This window comes from Mercenaria mercenaria, chromosome 12, assembly GCF_021730395.1.
Source record: "Mercenaria mercenaria strain notata chromosome 12, MADL_Memer_1, whole genome shotgun sequence".
Classification (NCBI taxonomy): domain Eukaryota; kingdom Metazoa; phylum Mollusca; class Bivalvia; order Venerida; family Veneridae; genus Mercenaria; species Mercenaria mercenaria.
Window position 1 is genome coordinate 15,618,175 of NC_069372.1, and position 24,970 is coordinate 15,643,144.

Consider the following 24,970-nt stretch of genomic DNA (forward strand, 5'->3'; position numbering starts at 1 on the left):
GCAGCAACAACGCCGGAAAGACCTTCTGGTTAATGGGAGTAATACCTTTCCCCGAATATGCCGGATGCATAATCAGCAGCAAAGACTTCCCCTTCGATGCCTGTCTCCAAAAACCAGTAATACTAGCCAACGAGCCAAAAGGAAAGGAAGTCTACTGTTCAGAGAAACACAATGAAACAGGGTCGAAAAAGACAAAAACTCTGGTTAAGGACTTGGGAAGTGTATCAAGTAATCATACTACATTTCCTGATTTTCCAGCATGTGTTAATAATGAAGAGGAACTTGAGTGTCCGCTAATTTGCTTGTTTTATTTCTGTATAGGATGAAAATCACCCTATTTTTTTTTTCTGTCCATTGGGTCCAGATTTGAACATTTTTTGGGAAGGTATCAAATTCAAAATTTAGGAAGGTATATCGTCTTACATGACGAGGTTGGGGGAGCATTGCATTCACAACTTCATCGTGTCTATTATGTCACCATTCCAGAGCTATCAGTCCTTTGATTTCTGGTGACTTAAACTTCCGGTCTGCATGCGCGGAGTTAATAAGCTGAGGTCATCATGAAAATGAGCACTGAGACCTCAGTTTCTGCAATATTAAAGGGAATTCCTATAGTTTTTTATGCGCATCTTTCTGCGCAGCCGACACTTTCTATGGAAAACTGAACTGAAGTCAACATTTGTTGAAACATGTTACAGACAATCTTAAATATGAGGAATTTTGAATGAAATAACATTTTTGATAAGTTATATCAGTAATCAAATGTTGATACTGGTTTTTGTTGTATTGACAAGTATCATGCCTGACAGGTATCTTGCTATTTTTGTGGTTGTGTTTTCACATCGCATTTTAGTACAAAGACAGTGTTGTTCATATAATGTAAGATAATTGATTTAGTACTGATAAGAGAATATCACCTTTCAGATTATTTAGTATTCAATTATAGAAAGAATTAGGAATTTTTAAAACTTTTTTTTAACTTTTAGCAGACATACATGTAATCAATTTGGCCAGGTTCGCGCCATTTCCGTCCGAACAGGTGTTGTATTCTAGCGGTCTTAACATAAAATTTAGCCTGGTGACCCATACATTTTTAGCCATTTTTATGCTGACAATACAATTATCTATACACAAGAAGAAAAAGAAAAAATTCTATGAAAGAGTTTTTTCAAAATTAAAAATAATATTCTTCACTATGGCTATTTTTCATTGAAAAAAGTTCACAAAAGTAAATATGAAACAATATTTTTATTTCATTTGTACCCATTATTGTAAGGATAGAGTATTACAAATATGACTATGATATCAAATAAGTATATAATAAAATCTGCAAAAAGAAAAATCCGTATTGTGCTTCCTGGATGTATATTTTGGTTGGTATTTATAAAAAAGCAGAAAATTATGAAAATGTTGAAAAATCGCTGGCAGTTTCAGCAACAGTGGGTGTGTTCAAAACAATTTTTCACAAAAACAAGCCTGGTGACCTATTGTTTTTATTTGTTCATTGTTTTCAGCACAATTTTTCCTATCATATATGTGAATTTAAAAAAATTCTATGAAAGGAAAAAAACTATAGGAATTCTCTTTAAGACAGCAAAGCAGCCCAAAGAGCTGTCATGTCAGCCTTTATCAGGAATCATTGTATGCCATTCTTAAGGGCAGAACACTTGATCGATCAACTTTACTACAATACAGAGAATGGATAAAGCCAAACTTCCAAGACCACAACCTCGTGGCCAAGCGCCACCTACATTAATACTCAAAGCTTTTTGTGGACGAAGTAGCAGACAATAGAGAAACCACTATTCTTTTTTAAATCATTGATGAAGCACCATTTAACAACAATGATAAAGTCATCAACATACCATAAAGCAATCACAGTGCTTTGATTCAGTAAAAAAACAAGAAAGGACAAATAGAATTACCCTTTAACATGCTTAAGGGCTATATCTTAACAAGTTCTAACTGGGCTATATGTCTGCATCAGCTATTTTGTACGCAAGGCATGTACATAGGAACAAAATATAAGAGGAAATGAGCCCATTAGGAATCTCCTGTCTTCCCTTCTTTCAATTTCCTAACCTGACTATATTGACTTCAAAGATCATCTGACAACTGTTCAATACGGAATTACTAGAAATATGAACTAACCCTTATCATGCTGGACATGACCTTTGCAACCAGTGCAGATCATGATCAGCCTACACATCTGTGCAGCCTGATCATGATCTGCACTGTTCATCATTCAGTCAGTATCTTTTTTGATAAATAACCCTTTTAACAGTTAATGAACTGTTTGAAATGAAAAATGGACAATTTCATTATAGAAATTTAGCATGATACGGGTAAAACAGATGATGTATTCACCATATAGTGAAACCTCAGATTTCCAAGTAAAATCCAAACCACTAAATTTCAAGGTATGCGGGGTGATCCAGAATTATGTGGACTGTTCTCGGCAATTTCATTTAAGAAATAATAAGTTCCCAAGTGTGGCTTATCATAGAATAACCTGCATTTAGAGTTCTTGTGCGTAAAAACATATCACGAAGGCCGTAGCCTGTGTGATTTATTGATTCGCATAAGAATGAAAAACTCCTGATTATTCTAGGATATATCACACTTGGGAACTTGTTATTTCGATTCTAACACAACATACTAGTATCAACAGCATTAGAAAACATGGTAAATACTTTTTACAACCTTGCTACACACCTGAATCAGATGACTTCATTGTACGCATATTGGTTATTGCAGAATAACCTGAGATATATTTTACTCTACACGTATGTAGGTTATTTGCTGGTCGTGTTAAAATAAAAAATATACCACACTGAAAATCTGTCAAAATATACTTTCATATTTATACCTGCTGGTATGTTACCACTGCTGTTAATCATGACTACTTTACTCTGGTTGTCATAGTAACACGTTAAAGTTGTTAAAATCATATACGGTTCCTGTAGACTTCAAATGCAAATAAATTTAACATCCACTGGAACAAAATTGCGTAAATTAATGCACTGAATGTTTTACATCACTAAAAAAAGTTTTTGCAAAAGTAGTATAGTTGCAGTATTTTTACAACCACAAGCTTCAATAATGTGAAGATACTGCAAACAAATAAATAATGGCATGAAATTTATCAACTGGGGAAAAAAGAATGACCAGTGAACCTCTTTCTTAAATATTTAATTAACATTAAAATATAACAAAACCAACAAAAAACAGTAACCGCATACTCCTCCACAGCTTAATTTGTAACTAGTGTGTGATACTGATTCGGATATAGACATCTGATTGTAGAATACTTAAAAATTACAAAAAAAAATGCATCCTTGTTTCTGACCCTTACTATTTCTGACTAAAACAGCAACTAAGCTTACAAGGCTTGAGTTTTAAAAATAATTCAGATATATTCTGTTAATTTAAGAAATAGAATTTTACCAAAATATCTTCACTGGTTTAAATTATGGAAAAAGTCTACATTATTCTGAATCAACCCTTCCATTACAATAAAACCTGAGCTAAAGATCACTTCTGGACAGGGACATCCTGGCTGTTTTGTTCATATTTCAACATGTGAATAAGGAACACCTGCCAATAAAAGACCATTTTTTGTCCTTCCATAGGGTGGTCTTTATAGCTAGGTTTCAATGTATAACATATCCTATAACAATTATTAACTTACTTAAAACTAAACATGCAATTAGGGTACTGTGAAATCATTTCATGAAGTGGGCACCAATAATTTTGATGGTGAAGAAGATACCAGGTGCCCCTCCAGGCATTGTTTCATCATGGACAGGCACCTGGGCAGAACTACCACCATTCTGTAAGCCAGCTGGGTGGCTTCCTCAAAAGGAGAATTCTACGCTTAAAGCAAGGTTCCAAAACCTGTTTCTGTAAGGGACAAGTGACTCAAATTTAAGGACCCTAACGACTCCTCTAAGGAGGCTCCTGAATTTAAACCTTTAGCCTGCTCTGCCTTTGCGACCAGTGCAGACCAAGATGAGCCTGCACATCCGTGGAGTCTGGTCATGTTCTGCACTGTTTGTCATTTAGTATCTTTTGTTTTGGTTTGCATCCCTTTTAAGTAATGATACTGTCCAAATTGAAAGATGGACATGTTCATTATAGAAATTTAGCAGGGTAAGGGTTGATGATTTCACAGTTAACTTATATTAGTAACATATTCATGCAGCATGAGCAAATCTTATTAGAAAACCTTTACTGCAACACACAACTTCAAACTTGGCTCTTTTCCTGAATATAACCATCTTCTTCCGCAAGCGTAATATCCGGGATATGCTGAGTTAAGGTCTGAATTGGAAATCTGAATACTGATTGGAACTCGCTCAGCTTTCAGTATCCACTTATTCTTTCGCTTGAATTTAAGTGTCCTGCAATTATTTTCCTACAATTTGAGTGTCCGGTAATAATTTTCCTATCATTTAATTTTCCGATTATCACTTTCTTATGATTTTAGTGCCCAGCAATTATTCTCCGAGAGTGTCTTCCAAGCGTCTGCCTAGAACCTAAGATGTCAGTAATAATTTCCCTTCGATCTGAGAGTCCAGTACTTATCTCCTTAGGTTTTTAGTGTCCAGTAATCATTTCCCAAAAGAGCGAAGTGACGTTATCCATTCCCTAGGCCGTGAGCGTCCAATAATCATCGCCTTAGGATTGTACTGTCTTCAAATTGATTCCCTAGGATTTTATAGTTCAGTAATCATTTCCTTGGATTTTAGTTTCAAGTAATCATTTCCTTGGATTTTAGTGTCCAGTAATCAATTCCTTTGGATTTTACCATCTGCAAATTGATTCCCTAGAATTTTATAGTTAAATAATCATTTCCCTAGGATTTTAAGTGTCCAATAATCATTTCCTTAGGATCTGGACTGTCCACAAGTTAATTTGCTAGGATTTTAGTGTCTGGTATAAAATCAAGGTAACAACCTGTTGTATTCTGCAATTAACTGTGACTTCTTGATCGAGTCCCATATCCTAGCTGCATAGTGAAACCTGGAACCAGTGGAGAATTCAGTAAGTTAGAAACAACAGAAAGGTGCAAAAAGTACATTTTACTGATGTAATACATTTTTGTTACAAGAATGAACAGCACTATGACTTAACTACATGTAATTGGAAAATCAAAGAGAAATTTTGATTACTATTTCAAAAATCTTTCCATAAAAGCCGAGACGCATTTACTTTCAAAAAAATGTCACCTCTTTCTGTACACAGTATGAATACAAGGGTAAGTTATTTGCAAACTCTTGTAAGCTGCTATATACTGTGCAGTTACGAGAGTTCTAACATATGAAGAATATATTTCTTCTGATCCATCTAGTTACACTAGTATCTTTTGGCAGTGTTTCTATCGCTACTGCATACCACCCTCCAGGAACAAAGTGCTTAAAACAATGACAGGGATGACAAGAGGACAATGATGGCCCTATATCGTTCACCTGACTCAGATGCATACATGATTTCTTGGTAGAGTACCGCAACACAATGCTATATCTTGCGTTTTTGACAAGAAGAATTTTAGTTTTTAGTATAAAAGCCTAGGTAAAACAAGTGAACCCTTGGGTGGGACCAATGTCAAACCAAGGAGCATGATCTGAATAACTTGGTAGAGATGTGGAACCAAAATTTGTAGTCCTGTTTGGCGCCATATAACCTATACTGTGTTGGTGCACCGTAAAACCCAAATAAATAAATAACTTGGTAGAGGACAACTATACAATGCTAGGAAATAAATATCTAAACCCTGTCTTTGCAATTTTGGAATTTTTTTCCAGTTTTTCCTTTCTATAACTACGGGAACAAGATTTCTATATTGAATGGAAATCTTTGAACAACTTGGTAGTTCTAGACTAGCTTTTTTACAGACAAGCAAACAGACCTTTGTGTGAAAAGAGGAAAGATAAAACAAGAAAATAATAGACTGCAGAGAAATTATTCAATAAGGGGGCTTAATTACCAGTTTTTCTCTGTGAGAGTAGTGTGTGTTATTGCCTCCCTTGGCATGGCAAGAATTTGTCCCCTCAGTGAGTTTATCAGTGTCTGGAAACTTGGGTATCCTCTATACTCTGGTAACATTGTCAGTACAGTATCTAAAAGAAATGACAATACATTACAAAGTGTTAGACATTTTATTTACAAGCACATGCAAATATTAATCAGGCTATCCATGCACGTCCTAAAAAAGATGGGACAAATTTAAATATGGAATTTCTAAAACAAAACTAGAAATTGGTAAAAAATGATAAAAATTTCTTGCAGAAAACAGGAAGTTAATGACAAATCAAATGATTCAACACAACTGACTAATCAATTGCAAAAACTCTGGAAGAACTTTGCCTCACATTTTTTTTTCAATAAACCAACTGACCAACCAACCATCAGAAAACTCCTATGTCCCCACAAACTCGCAGGTATAAATAGACATTTGCTCAAAAGTAATATATTCAAATTTCGAGACAAACAGGAAATGTCAAAAATATGTAGAACAAGGAGCAGCGTTCAATAAACGCTTTATGCCCCCGGTGGCATCCTTGTCGATACAAAGCAACCTAAGTCCAAAACAAGGTCAAGGCCAAACTGAGGTTAGGTGATGTTTGAAGATGAGAAATGGTCAAAGGTTACATCTGTATTAGTATCAATTCATTTTTGTAAGTGGTATTAATGCTAGATGAAATGGTCCCATTTGGTTAACCAAGAGATGGCCCATATAAAGCAACCTAAGTACAAAATGAGGTCAAGGTCAAGGTCAAAGTGAGGTCAGGTGATGTTTGAAGATGAGGAATGGTCACAGGTTACATCTGTATTAGTATCAATTCATTCTTGTAAGCGGTATTGATGCTAGACGAAACGGTCCCATTTGGTTAACCAAGAGATGGCCCATATAAAGCAACCTAAGTCCAAAATGAGGTCAAGGTCAAGGTCAAACTGAGGTCAGGTGATGTCTGAAGATGAGGAATGGTCACAGGTTACAGCTGCATTAGTATTAAGTCATTCTAGTAAGGGGTATTGATGCTAGACGAAACAGTCCCATTTGGTTAACCTTGTACGGATGGACGGACAGGACGATCACTATATGCCTCCCGCATCAGTAGATGCCAGGGGCATAAAAAGGAATTTGTAGACAGCCTGCACAAGACACTTCAGTAATATACTCAAATTAAGAACAATCATAACCAAACAACATGCACATATATACCAGTAAATGAGACATCATTTCCTAACATCATTTACTTCTTTACCAATGGAACATCCAGATGTCATGGTTCAGCCCCACTGGGGTCACGACCACACCTCATATGACACCAGTACTGGTTTTTTTTCCAGGAAGCAGACTCCAAAGTGGTTTGAATAAGCTTGATGCTTTCATCACAATCTGGCTAAAATAAATTAGTATAAACTAAACTAATGAAACGTAAAATGAAGATATCTATAATTAAAACCAAACCTTCAGCATCTTTCCTTCCATCCATACATGGTAAAACAAATAAGTTAAGATCCGACTTGACAAATGCAGGATTCAATCCAAACGTCTGTCTACCAGTTGTCATATTAACATCACCTAAAATATAAAACAAGAGCTCGTAGAACACGAAATGCACCCCCCCCCCCCCCCCACTCCTGATGCATTCAGTTATTGCACAAGGAACAGAAATCATTTGGTCACTGTACACAAAAGTTTTACTGTTCTGGGTCAATGTGACCTTGACCTATTGGCCTCAAAATCAATAGGGGCCATCTGTTGATCATAATCAATCTCCCTATCAAGATTCGTGATCCTTGGCTCGAGATTTCTTGAGTTACTGTACCGAAAACATTTAAAACTTTAACACAATCCAGTCCTGGGCCTGACTGCCAATGCAAAGACCAGCAGAACAGCTTTCCATATCCAGTTGAAACTAAATATCTCAATCTCTCCTAACTCAAAATTTTGGCTATCGCAAAGACATTTTTAAGCCCTGTCCCAATAAGACATGCACAGAATTATCATTTTAAGCTAAATTTCAGTTATCTCGGTGCAAAACACTCAATTCCTTGGAATTTGAGATACAAAGATTGAAAGCTTCAACTGTACTTCATACTGTCTACTAGTCAAAAATGGAAAACACATGCCTGCTGAAAACCAGTAATCAGGTAAACCATACCTTTCATCTTCAGTTTGGAAGTCTGAAATATTGTGGACAAAGATTTCTGCATGGCCGTGAAGTTCTCAACACTGAAATCTTCTCTTCCTGACTTATTCTGCACAAATACTAAAATGGAAAGTAAATTCTGAAGTAGTCAGTATATATGAATACATTCCTGTTCCATAAATATTAGAAGTCATAACAAGAGCTGTCACTAATGGTGACAAATGCCCCCGCAGCGCCTTGACCTTTGACCTGGTGACCTTGACTTTTGACCCCATAGTCAGTAGGGTTGGTGTACTCAAGAAGTACCATCAGCATATGACGTTTGAAGGTCCTGGGTGCAGTGGTTTGTGAGTAAAGTGACTTCATGCAAAAAGTTAACGTTGTGACAAACGAACAGATGGACAATTGAAAGCAAATATGCCTCCCTTCGGGGGCATAAAAACCACCATCCATCATGCAGTACAGTTTTCATCCAAAGGTCACATGAAATTTAACTTTGCTCAATATGTTTACCTTCTCTCTATAGAAACAGTTTTTTTTTTAATTTACAAGAAATTATCATGGCTATTTATTTATTACTATTAGTATCACAACAATCCTGCAGTCTGTTTTCTTACCCTTACTTTTCAAACCATTTCTATCCACAGATGTCTAACTGTCTAACAAGTCAATGTGACCTTGAACTTAGTTCCACTGACCTCAGTATGATTAGAGGTCATTCACTGCCTATGAGCAATGTGCCTTTTACGTTTGTCAGTTGTAGGTTTTCAAAATAATGAACAGAAAATGTTCCAGTACTAACAGTCACTTTTACCTTGACCTCTAGCCAACTGACTTAAAATCAATATAGGTCATGCAATGTCAACAAGCAATGCACTTGTTAACCCTTAGCCTGCTGCAGGCGAATTTAACAGCCTTTGCACACAGCTTGGAACCAGATCAGACTCTGACAATATTTCTTCCAATTTTGGAGCAAATTGAATGAACTTTACAATTTTAGCAGACGACATTTCCAGCAGACGACAATTTATCTAGCATGCTAAAGGTTAAGTTTGGTTATTGTGTACTGTAAGTTAACTCTCTTGCCAACTAACAATGTGACTGCTAAGTTTAAGGGTCTAGACTATATCATTCTTAAAGTATTTTCTGCACCGTCAGTATGACCTTGACCTGAGAATCACTGACCTAAAAATCACTGGGCAATGTGCTTGTCATTTTCAGGGATTGTAAGTCAACTCATTCTAAAGACATGAGTGGCAATGGTTTTTCTACTATGGTAACAGTGGCTGTGATCTTGACCTTTGGCCCAATGAACACAAAATCTAAAGAAGCCATCCACTACCCCTGAGCAATGTGCTTACTAAATTTAATGACTGTATGGCAAAATATTCTGAAGATATTGAGCAATAATGGCTTTTTGTACAGTTCCTTGAAACCACTTATGTCAAAATCAATATAGTCATCCACTGCCTGTGAGCCTGTAAGCAATGTGCATATCAAGTTTACAAGTTTATCAAGTTTAAGAAACATTCGTACGTTACTGGGTGGAAACAAAATTGTTGACAGACAGACAGACAGACAACCTGTATCATCACTTCAGGTGAGTACAAATCTCAATTTCATGAAAAAAGTTCTACAACATTTAGCCAGAATATCCCTTACAATTATCTCCTATATGCTCAATAGAATGGCAATGATAATAAAATTTCACTACCTATATGTGGATAGTAATCAGGATGGTCCTCTGGGGCCGAGTTGCTGTCGTGTCCAGATGATGACGGTGTAGACGGTTTCAACATTTCTGCCGTCTGGAGAAAATGTAGGACTGACAGATCTGTAAACCAGTCCTGAACTACCATTACAACATTACATACAGTCAGCAGGAGAGTTACTTGCTGCAAACTCTGAAAACAACCATGAAAGAATGTTATTATTATACTAGATTTATATAGCACCCTTTTCATCATGATACGTTCAAAAGCGCTTTACATATAGCAAACGCAGCCCATCAGGGTGCAAAATTCATCCTCTACTAGTACAGACACAGAGTGATCTGACCAGAGGGACAGAGTGAGATAAAGTCCCTAGAACAGACAGAGAGAACAGAGAGAGATACAGGCCTGTCCGGCTAACTTAGCCTAGCTCTTTGCCAATAGACAGTCTGGTTCTTTAACATGCCTGATGTATAGCACCAATACACGCGAAGCCGTCTTTCCAGGGAAGAACCAGTACAGGCCTCTTAGTCAGGTGAAAGACACTCAAAAGCATCTCAGAAATTTCTAGTTCATGGACTGGCAGTCAAGCGTGTTACCACTAGACCACCTCACTTGCTGCAAACACTTGAGAGAATTCTGCTACCGTAAATGCTGAAATCCATTTGCGTGAAAGTCCAGTCTTACTTACAGCAAATTTATATAGATCAAAAATCTAACCTACTAAAATGGAACTTTTTCACAGAATCTTTATATCTTCCATGTATATTTTCATATATTTCTATTTAAACTCAAGATATTGAAGTCCTACTTGAGCCATCACTAAAAGAGATTAAAACCCCAAGATGCCACTTTCATACAGTAGGAGTAAAATGTTATGTTCATAGCTTTTGACCTTGGACCTAGTGACAAGGTTTTTTGTTAGAAGTAAGTTGTCTTGAGGAGGTTAACAAATGATGTTGTTTAATGAAAATTCTTCTCGCTTCACGAAGTCAAGAAGATATGGAGCATTTCTTTTTGTTTTGTTGGGTTTAACATCGCATAGTCACAATTATATGTCACATGGTAACTTTCCAGCTTTGATGATGGAGGAAGACCCAAGGTGCCCCTCCTTCCATCATTTCATTACGAGTTTGTACCTGGGTAGAACCACTGACCTTTCGCAAGCCAGCTGGATAGCTTCCTCACATGAAGAATTCAACGCCCTGAGTGAAGCTCTAACCCAAACTAGAAAATGCTTTTGTAAACAAGAGGACCATGATGGTCCTGAATCGCTCACCTCTTCCCACATGACCCAGTTTTGAGTATGACATCGTTTTTTCTATTATTTGAAATAGTGACCTAGTTTTTGAGCTCATGTGACCCAGTTTTGAACTTGACCTAGATATTATCAAGATAAAAATTCTGACCAATTTTCATGAAGATCCATTGAAAAATATGGTCTCTAGAGAGGTCACAAGGTTTTTCTATTATTTGACCTATTGACCTAGTTTTCGAAGGTACGTGACCCTGTTTTGAACTTTACCTACATATCATCAAGGTGAAAATTCAGATCAATTTTCATGAAGATCCATTGAAAATATGGCCTCTAGAGAGGTCAAAAGATTTTAATAATTTTAGACCTACTGACCTAGTTTTTGACCGCAGTTGACCCAGTTTCAAACTTGACCTAGACATCATCAAGATGAACATTCAGACCAACTTTCATACAGATCCCATGAAAAGTATGGCCTCTAGAGAGGTCACAAGTCTTTTTATTATTTGACCTACTGACCTAGTTTTTTATGGCACGTGACCCAGTTTCAAACTTCACCTAGATATCATTAACGTGAACATTCTGACCAATTTTTATGCAGATCCATTCATAAGTATGGCCTCTAGAGAGGTCACAAGGTTTTTCTATTTTTAGACCTACTGACCTAGTTTTTGACCGCACATGACCCTGTTTCGAATTTGACCTAGATATCATCAAGATGAACAATCAGACCAATTTTCATACAGATCCCATGAAAAATATGGCCTTTAGAGAGGTCACAAGGTTTTTCTATTATTTGACCTACTAACCTGGTTTTTGACGGCACGTGACCCACTTTCGAACTTGACCTAGATATCATCAAGATGAACATTCAGACCAACATTCATACAGATCCCATGAAAAATATGGTCGCTAGAGAGGTAACAAGGTTTTTCTATTATTTGACCTACTAACCTAGTTTTTGATGGCACTTGACCCAGTTTCGAACTTGACCTAGATATCATCAAGTTGAACATTCTGATCAATTTTCATGAAGATCTCATGAAATATATGGCCTCTAGAGAGGTCACAAGGTTTTTCTATTTTTAGACCTACTGACCTAGTTTTTGACAGCACGTGACCCACTTTCGAACTTGACCTAGATATCATCAAGGTGAACATTCTGTCCAATTTTCATGAAGATCTCATGAAATATATGGCCTCTAGAGAGGTCACAAGGTTTTTCTATTATTTGACCTACTGACCTAGTTTTTGATGGCATGTGACCCACTTTCGAACTTGACCTAGGTATCATCAAGATAAACATTCAGACCAACTTTCATACAGATCCCATGAAAATTATGGCCTCTAGAGAGGTCACAAGGTTTTTCTATTATTTGACCTACTGACCTAGTTTTTGACAGCACGTGACCCACTTTCGAACTTGACCTAGATATCATCAAGGTGAACATTCTGTCCAATTTTCATGAAGATCTCATGAAATATATGGCCTCTAGAGAGGTCACAAGGTTTTTCTATTTTTAGACCTACTGAACTAGTTTTTGACCGCACGTGACCCAGTTTCGAACTTGACCTAGATATCATCAAGATGAACATTCAGACCACCTTTTATACAGATTCCATGAAAAATATGGCCTCTAGAGAGGTCACAAGGTTTTTCTATTTTTAGACCTACTGACCTAGTTTTTGACGGCACGTGACCCAGTTTCGAACTTGACCTAGATATCATCAAGATGAACATTCTGACTAATTTTCATGAAGATCTTGTGAAATATATGGCCTCTAGAGAGGTCAAAAGGTTTTTCTATTTTTAGACCTACTGAACTAGTTTTTGACCGCACGTGACCCAGTTTCGAACTTGACCTAGATATCATCAAGATGAACATTCAGACCATCTTTTATACAGATTCCATGAAAAATATGGCCTCTAGAGTGGTCACAAGGTTTTTCTATTTTTAGACCTACTGACCTAGTTTTTGACGGCACGTGACCCAGTTTCGAACTTGACCTAGATATCATCAAGATGAACATTCTGACTAATTTTCATGAAGATCTTGTGAAATATATGGCCTCTAGAGAGGTCACAAGGTTTTTCTATTTTTAGACCTAATGACCTAGTTTTTGATAGCACGTGACCCACTTTCGAACTTGACCTAGATATCATCAAGATGAACATTCTGACCAACTTTCATAAAGATCCCATGAAAAATGTGACCTCTAGAGTGGTCACAAGCAAAAGTTTACGGACTGACGGACGGACGGACGGACGACGGACACCGCGCGATCACAAAAGCTCACCTTGTCACTTTGTGACAGGTGAGCTAAAATGCGCATGTCTCCCCCAATGCAAAGTCCTATAGGCAAGAAGTCAATAGGGGTCAGAAGCGAAAGTCAAAGAGACACTGATGGTTGGCTGCAATAGGGATCATCTACTTGGCATGTCCAATCATCCCGCTAAATTACAACACTCTTGGCCTAGTGGTTCTCAAGTCACTGTTCAGGCTTCTCTGACCTTGACCTTTGATCAAGTGACCTCAAAATAAATAGGGGTCATCTACTCTGCATGTCCAATCATCCTATTAAGTTTCAACATTGTAGGTCAAGTGGTTCTAAAGTTATTTCCAAAAAATGATTTTACATGAACAGGTCACTGTGACCTTGACCTTTAATAGACTGACCCCAAAATCAATAGGGGTCATCTACTCTGCATGTTCAATCATCCTATGAAGTTTCAACATTCTGGGTCAAGTGGTTCTCAAGTTATTGATCGGAACTGGTTATCAATGTTCAGGCCCCTGTGACCTTGACCTTTAATAGAGTGACCCAAAAACAATAGGGGTCATTTACTCTGCATGAACAATCATCCGATGAAGTTTCAACATTCTGGTTCGAGAGGTTCTCAAGTTATTGATTGGAAATGGTTTTCCATGTTCAGGCCCCTGTGGCCTTGACCTTTAACAGAGTGACCCTAAAATCGTCAGGGGTCATCTACTCTGCATGACCAATCATCCTATGAAGTTTCATCATTCTGGGTCAAGTGGTTCTCAAGTTACTGACCGGAAATGGTTTTCAATGTTCAGGCCCCTGTGACCTTGACCTTTCACAGAGTGACCCCAAAATCATTAGGGGTCATCTACTCTGTATGACCAATCATCCTATTAAGTTTCAACATTCTGGGTCAAGTGGTTCTCTAGTTATTGATCGGAAATGGTTTTCCATGTTCAGGCCCCTGTGACCTTGACCTTTGATGGAGTGACCCCAAAATCAATAGGGGTCATCTACTCTTCATGACCAATCATCCTATGAAGTTTCAACATTCTGGGTCAAGTGGTTCTCAAGTTACTGACCGGAAATGGTTTTCAATGTTCGGGCCCCTGTGACCTTGAACTTTAATGGAGTGACCCCAAAATCGATAGGGGTCATCTACTTTGCATGAACAATCATCCTATGAAGTTTCAACATTCTGGGTCAAGTGGTTCTCTAGTTATTGATCGGAAATGGTTTTCCATGTTCAGGCCCCTGTGACCTTGACCTTTGATGGAGTGACCCCAAAATCAATAGGGGTCATCTACTCTGCATGACCAATCATCCTATGAAGTTTCAACATTCTGGGTCAAGTGGTTCTCTAGTTACTGATCGGAAATGGTTTTCAATGTTCAGGCCCCTGTGACCTTGACCTTTGACGGAGTGACCCCAAAATCAATAGGGGTCATCTACTCTGCATGACCAATCATCCTATGAAGTTTCAACATTCTAGGTCAAGTGGTTCTCTAGTTATTGATCGGAAATGGTTTTCAATGTTCAGGCCCCTGTGACCTTGACCTTTGATGGAGTGACCCAAAAAACAATAGGGGTCGTCTACTCCAGCAGCCCTACAACCCTATGAAGTTTGAAAGTTCTAGGTCAAATGGTTCTCCAGTTATTGCTCGGAAATGAAGTGTGACGTACGGACGGATGGACGGACAGACGGACGGACGGACAGGGCAAAAACAATATGTCTCCTGGGGGAGACATAATAAGTGAGGGGCAAGTGACCTTAACCACTCTGTCATGGAGGCCCTAAGATAGGAGCAGTCTGACCAACTTACAAACACAAGTGACTCCAATTTAGCCCTCAACCCCTATATAATTCAGGGCTTTTCCCCCCTATAAATCTACCTCCGGTAAAAGGAGGTAATCCCAATGCAAAACAAGGAGCTGCGTTCAATAAACGCTTGATGCCCCCGTGGCATCCTTGTCGATACAAAGCAACCTAAGTCCAAAACGAGGTCAAGGTCAAACTGAGGTCAGGTGATGTCTGAAGATGAGGAATGGTCACAGGTTTCATCTGTTTTAGTATCAATTCATTCTTGTAAGCGGTATTAATGCTAGACGAAACGGTCCCATTTGGTTAACCAAGAGAAGGCCCATATAAAGCAACCTAAGTCCAAAATGAGGTCAAGGTCAAACTGAGGTCAGGTTATGTTTGAAGATGAGGAATGATCACAGATTACATCTGTATTAGTATCAATTCATTCTTGTAAGCGGTATTGATGCTAGACGAAACGGTCCCATTTGGTTAACCAAGAGATGGCTCTTATCAGGGTTCTCGGAAACGCCAAAATCGGCGTCCCTGTACGCATAATTGGTCCCGATATACGCATGTTTATTGCAGCTTGGGATTCCCCGGATGCACATTTCTGCAGTGAGATGCAATGAAAATTAATTAATTACATAAACCTGCGAATACACAAGGTTTGACTCAAGAGCAAAATATGTGGTCGGAGTTACTCGCTTGTCACCGATATCGGCGTATATCGGCGTTCCCACTACACCGCGAGACAGGCGGCATATGTATGATCAACTCGAATACATGTGATTGTCGGCGTGATTGCATAGGTGACAATTTCTAATTGATAACGACAGATTATGTAGAGTTTGAAGTAACTCCGATTGTTTTCTCACGTACTAATTACCAGGCAGTTTTTAAGAACTTTTTAGAAAAAGTGATAATTAGGCTTAATTATGAATGTCCGAGTAATTTTAAGATGCTGTCGATGTCGGTCTTAGTAACGAGATTATCTTTCTGCAAAATCACTGAAGTTACTGAAGAAGCATTTATTAATATGTTGACCATAGACATACTGTGCATACTTAATGTATTTTAGACCGAATGTTTAACGTTATGCTCTAAAATAAAAGAAGTAACTGTTCATATATTTTCTTTACTGCATGTTTATATACGTTTCCATTATGAAATAAAAAAGTAAAGAAAAAATTATCATGAGGGATTTTGTCCGTCTTGATATTTTCAAAAGGGGGATTTTGTCCACCTTGATAATTTCACAGGGGGATTTTGTCCAGGAAGATCTGAAACAGCAGGGGTCGGGAGGGGGTGGGGGGTCCAGGGGTAATTTTGTCCTACATTAATTTTTGACTACATTTTACCTTTACCTTTTTATCTCACCTTAACAATATTTGGGTGAAGAATTGTGATTACAAAATGTCTGTCAGTCTACACTTAATTTGACAGTACAATAGAGGCCTGTGTTTTGACGAAACGTTTAAGTCTGTCCGTCAGTCTAGTCAGTAGTTGGGACTGCAACTTTTTCAGCTTTGGGAGTCCCGGGACTGCAACTTGAAATTGCTAGTGAGAACCCTGCCATATAAAGCAACCAAAGTCCAAAATGAGGTCAAGGTCAAACTGAGGTTAGGTGATGTCTGAAGATGAGGAATGTTCACAGGTTACATCTGCATCAGTATCAAGTCATTCTAGTAAGGGGTATTGATGCTAGACAAAACGGTCCCATTTGGTTAACCTCGTATGGACGGAAGAACGAACGGACAGGATAATCACTATATGCCTCCCGCATCAGTGGATGCCAGGGGCATAAAAAGTATGTTTTTTTTCCCCAAAGTTGAATTTAATATTCCCAAATGATAATACCCTTTAGGGTTTTTGCTGTTTTAAGATAGTTTTGCTAATTTGTTTGTACATTTAGGTAAATTATAATACTGTTGAACAATGACTGAAATGCAATTCAATAATATTTCACACAAAAACACGTTTATGTAGATTTTGGTAATTTGCAAATTGTCCCAATTAAGACCATTTCCGAGAGCATTTTCCCAATTCCACCAGTGTTGGTGGCATTCCCAAATTGATGAAAAAAGGCCTGTAATTTGTATTTGCATGTATAATGAAACAACTAAATCATAGGTACAAGAGAAAGCAAAGAGTCACCTGAATTTCCGCAAAGTTCTCGGCTGTTGTGTATTCTGGAGGTATTTTCTTCTCATTGTGTATCAACTGGTCCAAAACTGAGGCACTCAGCAAAGGCTGCAATCAAGAAAAGGAATTTACATTGTTAAAAATGAGGACACGCCCGCTTGTAACTGTAAATCAATAAGGCCTAACAATAACAGTCCTGTTTCTGGTCACCTGACCGACCGTTATTTTTTACCCCTTACCGTAACTTTTTTTCGGTGAAAAAAGATCAGTCTATGAAAGTAAAATGGCACTGCAGAGTTTGACCCGCGAAAACTGAGAAAGACTTGTATCTGCGTTAAGGACCTTGCTTTCAATGGGCTTACTGAGGGGGGTGAGTCATCCAGAATGGGGACAGAAACACCAATAAATATCAGGAGACCGACACCATTGACTATTTAGGGCTAGTCAGACACCCTGTGGGGAATCTTTGTGTCTATGGTTAGCAGGAGTCGCGAATGTCTGTTAGAAGCTTGCACACAGGTACACTCCAGCTGAGTCAATAATTATTCACTCAGAGATTAGCAATCAAGTCAGTATGAAATCTAAGTCTTTTATTTACAGTAAATATATACACAAGATCAATGTAAAATAGTTCCAAGTATTCAGACTAATATTTCTGCCAATATCCAAATCCCAACACAACTTGAACACTTCACAAAATAACTAAGTCACTTTAAATGGAAAAAACACCAAGTCCATAAAGTAAACACAGAAACTAGTGGAAAATACCTGTGAAGCACAATTCAACAAAAGAAAATGAATAATAATATACAGGGTATGTCACCCTTAGCGACCGGTAAGGGAGTTACAACCTGTATATGATTCTGATGTTTGTTGCCAGCTAAATGTCTTGATAACTGTTAAGTTCCAAAGAATAAGAAAATGGCAAAAACATTGTAATATTTAAAGTAAAATTAAGCAAAAGAGCCACAGCTATGACTGAGCATCTTTTAATTTCACCATTAGAAAACTTTATATTAAAATCTATTTTCTATCCACTATGTAAGTAAAATCCAAATATCACAAGTTATTTTAAAGAAACCAATTAATTACCAGATTACTGGTAGTAAGATACAAAAGATATTAGTCCAAAAACTAGTAGAGAGCAGAATGTGGTTTGCCAAAATCACCCCTTTTTATCTGATCAGATCAGGAAGGCCTGCTAATCCCTGATTACCACTAATCTGATTGGTTATTAACACCCTGAGGTGATTTGATTGACACTTGTATCTTGTTTAACTCCTCCTCTTTCTGGTTTTTCTCCAAATGCAAGAAAATTAATATGTGTGTGTGTTTGGGTTTAGTCTTTTTTAAAAATTTCTCAGTCATATAAACGACAGTGTCTACTTATAGTAGTGAGCACAATGCCCAACTTTATAATGCTGCCTCACTGGAATATCAAGCCATAGACACATGACATGATACCCCACCTAGTCACATTATACTGACACCTGGCTGACCAGTCCTAGCATTACCCTCTTAATGCTGAGTGCCAAGCGAGGAAGCTGCTAGTACCAGAACAAGAGCTGTCTGATGACAGCGCGCTCGACTATTCGAAGAATTGATTGAAGAATGGGGTCAAAATATTTCCACGGATATTCAGACAAAAGAAATAAATAGATTAGACAAACAATGTTCCTGTATTACTTTGATTTCGATAAGTCTTGCATTAAATGGCAATATATGAGCCAATTTCAAAGTCCAAAAAGGGCCATAATTCAGCCAAAATAGTTATGTACTCTTGCCTACAGATGGAAATCATAATGATAAACAAGTGTTCAAAGTTTAAAAGCCATATGTCAAATAGTTTTGACAAAACATGGACTTGTATGAAAACAGAACCAATTTCAAAGTCCAAAAAGGGCCATAATTCAGCCAAAATAGATGACAGAGTTATGTACTCTTTCCTACAGATAGAGACTATTATACTAAACAAGTGATAAAAGTTTAAAAGTCATATGTCAAACACTTTACAAAAAATATGAACTGGTACGAAAAACTTAACCAAGATTTCTAAGTCAAAAGGGGCCATAATTCAGCCAAAATCTTTGATGGAGTTATGTACTCTTGCCTATAACTGAACATGGTGATGGTAAACAGGTGCTGAAAGTTTCAAAGCTTTATCTCAAAAGACTTTGTCAAAATATGAACTGGTACGAAATATTAACCCAGATTTCTAAGTCAAAAAGGGCCATAATTCAGCCAAAATCCTTGATGGAGTTATGTGCTCTTGCGTATAACTGGACATGGTGATGGTAAACAAGTGTTGAAAGTTTCAAAGCTTTATCTCAAAAGACTGTCTAAATATGAACTGGTACGAAAAACTTAACCAAGATTTCTAAGTCGAAAGGGGCCATAATTCAGCCAAAATCCCTGATGGAGTTACGTACTCTTGCCTATAACTGGCCATGGTGATGGTAAACAAGTGTTGAAAGTTTCAAAGCTTTATCTCAAAAGACTTTGTCTAAATATGAACTGGTACGAAAAACTTAACCAAGATTTCTAAGTCGAAAGGGGCCATAATTCAGCCAAAATCCCTGATGGAGTTACGTACTCTTGCCCATAACTGGCCATGGTGATGGTAAACAAGTGTTGAAAGTTTCAAAGCTTTATCTCAAAAGACTTTGTCTAAATATGAACTGGTACGAAAAACTTAACCAAGATTTCTAAGTTTAAAGGGGCCATAATTCAGCCAAAATTCCTGATGGAGTTATGTACTCTTGCCTATAACTGGCCATGGTGATGGTAAACAAGTGTTGAAAGTTTCAAAGCTTTATCTTAAAAGACTTTGTCAAAATATGAACTGGTACGAAAAATTTAACCATGATTTCTAAGTCAAAAGGGGCCATAATTCAGCCAAAATCCTTGATGGAGTTATGTGCTCTTGCCTATAACTGGCCATGATGATGGTAAACAAATGTTGAAAGTTTCAAAGCTTTATCTCAAAAGACTTTGTCAAAATGTGGACTGGTACGAAAAACTTAACCAAGGTGTGACGCCGACGCCGACGCCGTGGTGAGTAGGATAGCTCTACTTATTCTTCGAATAGTCGAGCTAAAAATGTAAATCATATATTAAAGTTAACCTATGTAATCCACTTAAAATTCTCTCTTTAATGAGTAAAATTCCAATTCTAAACTCAGTCTAGAAACCCCTTAAATTCAATGTCAAGTTTTTTGTAACTGTAATGGCCTAGATTTCAGATTTTACTGGGTTAATGACTCTTGCCCCTTTTTTATTACTACAAGTAACATACATATAATCTGATACTAAAAAGTGTATCATAATGAAGTTTATAATATTTGGGATCTTCCTATTGATGTGGGGTCTGTCATTTCTTTGGATTATCTTCTCCTGTTTTATATACAGTTGAATATCGTTACCTCAATATTGGTTAGCTCGATACTCCAGTTGGCACGATGTATTTTGGTCGGTCCCGACTTTCTCTATATATTCTAATGGTATTTTTTATCATTACATCCATATGATTAGCACAATATTTCATTTAGCTCGATGGGATTTTTCAGTCCCATCTATTTACCTGTACTGTCTTTACACCTGGTTTTGTCGATATCACAGCTCGTCAAAAATACCAGTATTATTTGTAAGGTGTAAAAATCAACCTATTGTTGTCCGGCGATAATCAGGTTTGTTTCGTTTGTTAATTAGTCTATACTCCAATTTTAATGTTAGCAACCTTGCATTTAATTTTAAATAATTTGTCTAAAACAGCGCTGTTTTCCACTATCACAATTAATTTTGACGAAACATTTTTTTTTGTTTTATTGAGTAATTTCAATAAAATTCTGCCACTTTTGGTTGAGTGACAATATGCGTATTTAACTAGCAAAGTTTTGCTATTGAAACACGTTCAAAATGACTACTCAACCAAGATCATTACCACTGCATTCAGACTTGTTTAGGGAAGGACCTGATACCCAACCAGACGGATACCTGTCAACTCTACTGAGCACACAGTTCATGGGGAAATACCCAGTAACACTTCACACAGTTGAATGTATGCACTACTGAAATTACGATTTTTTGTTTCGTCAACAAAATTACGATTTATTTACGTTAAATATTATTTCTTTCCCCTTTCAAACCCTCTAAAAGAAGCATGGTAAATAAAAACATGGTAAGTAATACACAGATTCAAAATGGAGTCCTAAGACGATGTCATTATGCCGAACTTCCGATACGTCAATGCAATTTTTGCAGTCCCTTGAATATCAAGGTAACGGTATTTGACTGTAATAGTTCTTTTAATAGTTAGCTTGGAAGTAGTTATTCAATAAACTATTACATCAGAAATACTGACATGTCAGGATGACACCACCCTTTACTTTGGAAGGGAAAATAAAAACAAAAATTATGCTGAATAAATTTCAAACCAACCAAATTTTTACTTTTCTTTCTTAATATTAATTATTGACAAAATAATAATCTAAACACATGATCTAAGAGTGACATTATGAAACAAGGCAAAATCACTGTTAATGATAGCTAACCAAGTCTTTAAAATGTGATGTTGTATGGAAACTGTGGCAAAACAGTACACACTAAAATAATTATTGCTCTAAAATAATTATTGCTGTTAAAATGAACAAGTTAACCAAACATTTATTCCTGTTAAAAAGAAGTGCTACATACTGTTTGAATATGAGTCTTAGTGATTCTGTGTAATCACATAGTTGTTGTGTAGCAGCAAGCCTTCACAAAAGTTACCCTAATTATAAAACATATTTTTAAATAAAGAATCCAAGATGGCTGCCACTTAAAACAAAGCAATTTAATCACTTAATTAATCAAATTTTGCTGTAAATTAATGAAAATAATTCCAGTAATTTCTAGTATGTCTAAGGTAAGCAAAATGCCAAAGTTCCTAAAATTATTATCAAATATTATTAATTCATTAAATCATACCTTGGAGATTAAGTTCTTTAGATGTTTTCAGTCTGGAGGAAAGCATGACCATTTTCTGCCAAAAATTTACTGAGATAACAATATCCTGCAGGTGTCACTGCAGTCTTGACAAAAATGTAACACTTAATCTGATTGGTCAGCATCTTTGCTCATCACACTGACCTATCAGGGATTATCTTACAGATTGCATTAAACCTTGACCTTGGTGATAAAAATAATCTCTTTGTTTAAATTCTAAAAATAGAAAAACATGTCACAGCTGCATGATAAAACAAAAGCAGCTTAGAATAATGAAATTATAGAATATGTAACAAAGTAACAAGAATATAATGAAACTAAAACTATCCGCATTTAAGTATGTATGAATGAATGAATGTTAATTAAGACCCAATATAAGTCTTCTTTATGCCATACAATACATCTGGCCAATTCCTAAAACATAGACTGGTCCAAGTGAAACCCTGATTTATAGATTAGCTATATACCTTAAAACATGTAGGTGTGATACAATATATACTGTTGTGCAAAATAATTATTATGCTTATGTGATATTCATAATTTTAACATGTCCAAAACATTGTGGAATGATATTAATTTCACTTGGGTAATGATTACATTTTACCCGGACTTTTAACACGTGTCCAGGTAGGGGGCCAGGGGGCCCAGGCCCCCCCTGCTGGCTGGCTAGTTACGATTTTTATTAATATGGGCCCCTCAATTAACAAATTTATACACCAGCATAATTGACTTGATTTGACAGCAAATACACAGGCTAAAGAGCCATAAAACCTGTCTGGTAGTGGAAATTAGCCCCAGGCATGTTACAGGTAAAAGTTTATCTGTACATGCTTCTTTGATCACAAGCTTTATAAACCTGGTACTTGATTAGGTAGTGGAGAAACTATGGTTTTTTTAATCTTTGGAAGTGTTATAAAATGATCATAACATTGTTGGTTTTGTTAAGTAAATCTTAAAATGAATCTGAAAATTGAAACATTATGATGGTTGTATTTTGTTTTTACATTAAGGCACATTCCCCAAATTTATTAGATTGATAGATATTTATCCTTTCTTTTCATTTTACAAACAATTATGAATCTGAACACTGCGAAAAATATGTGCATATACGGGAGTATACGGTCCCGAATATGTCTAATATACGAATATCATATAAAAGGTATCTTTCCTGAAAGTATGATCAAAACCTACGTCTTAAACATACTTTTGGACCTTGACAATCCCTAACTTTGAATACTGACATAAACTGTTGAAACGTATTTATGCTAAGTATGAATGAACGGATCCATGTGAGAAAAACATGAATGTCCAATTAAAAAATACGGGATTCCCGTATATGGAACATTCCATATACGGGAAAAATGTTTCCGTATACGCCCGTATATTAGGAGTATACGGAATTCGTACACTCCCGTATACGGAACCATTTTCCGCAGTGGAAACTACTGTATCAATTTTACTCTTTTGGGTCCAATAACCTTACTTAAAAACTCTCATAGTTTTAAAAGTAGTTTCTCAGTAAATCTATATAAATCATCTTAAAACTTCAACGATTTTTTTTTCCATTATATTTGCCTAGAACACAAGAAATGTAGAAAAAGTTCAAAAAATATTTTTGTGTTTTTCTTAGTAAATCATTTTTCTACAATTCATGTCATATTTTATATCAATTTTGAGCAGTTTTGATAACTTTCTTTTTAGTGAAATTACACACATTATTTCTTTTTAATTACAAAAAAGTTTTTTATATTATGATTGAAAGAAAAGGGTAGAATGAATGAAATTTTATTCATTTGATTAAAATGTAGTATAATTATTGCTGACAATCATATAGTTGGTTTTATTATGATAAATAAAGTTGATTTTCAAACCACTAGCTTCTTTATTACTGGTAGCTGGTTATACATTGGATTGATAGATATCAGAGCCAATACACTGAGACCTGGGTATCACACAGAAAAATGAAGTCCATACACTGTGACTGTACAATCATACATACACTGAAAAGGCTTGATGAAATGATACATTCATGCATCCTTAAAAGTGTTTCAGATAGCAGGTAAATGCAACTTTTCATGTGCCATATTAAAAATTTTTCGACACCCTCCCGAACCCACCACAGGTTGGGCCCCCCACCCCCCCAGCAAAAAAATCCTGGACATGGGCCTGCTTTATCATAGATTCCCTGTGTAAAATTTCAAAATTTAAAATAATATTAGAAGTATTAAATCCATATAATATTTCGATGAAACTTCAAATGTTTGTTGTTTGTAGCATCATCTGAAACATGTGCTGTGAAAAATCTTAATTTGATTTCTAAAATAGTGTATATTTATTTCTAAACTCATTATATGTTCATAGTAAATATACTTCGTTATACCCAAGTGGAAGCTGGCAGGTACTTGAAAATGCAGCTCTCTGATTGGTCAGTTAGAACCCCTGATGTATGGTGATGTCATGTTAAAGTTATAAATTATTAATTATTTAATAAGAACATTGTTCATTATGTAATACAACGTAACAAAATCTGACTTTACAACACTATGTAAATATTTCCCAGGGACATTGCTTTGATTGGTTGTCAAAGACAGATTTTGATGTTTTGTAGAAGATATGCAAAAATATGAATAAACTGCTGATCTAGCAC

General features: G+C 36.5%; 1 protein-coding gene and 1 long non-coding RNA gene across 2 annotated transcripts in view; one reads left to right on the forward strand and one right to left on the reverse strand.

Moving 5' to 3' along the window:
• The window catches only part of LOC128547234 (uncharacterized), a 39,049-nt gene extending 31,976 nt beyond the window's left edge, over window positions 1-7,073 (forward strand). The window contains exon 2 of the long non-coding RNA XR_008366402.1: window positions 6,766-7,073. This is a non-coding gene — a long non-coding RNA (uncharacterized LOC128547234). The remainder of the gene's footprint in view (window positions 1-6,765) is intronic.
• The window catches only part of LOC123543748 (nonsense-mediated mRNA decay factor SMG9-like), a 43,328-nt gene continuing 21,534 nt past the window's right edge, over window positions 3,177-24,970 (reverse strand). The window contains exons 7-12 of the mRNA XM_053519278.1: window positions 17,353-17,448; window positions 9,877-10,066; window positions 8,175-8,282; window positions 7,478-7,591; window positions 5,990-6,122; window positions 3,177-5,025 (exon numbers count right to left, since the gene is read on the reverse strand). Of these exons, the coding sequence (XP_053375253.1) occupies window positions 4,947-5,025; window positions 5,990-6,122; window positions 7,478-7,591; window positions 8,175-8,282; window positions 9,877-10,066; window positions 17,353-17,448 (720 nt within the window). The 3' untranslated portion in view covers window positions 3,177-4,946. The remainder of the gene's footprint in view (window positions 5,026-5,989; window positions 6,123-7,477; window positions 7,592-8,174; window positions 8,283-9,876; window positions 10,067-17,352; window positions 17,449-24,970) is intronic.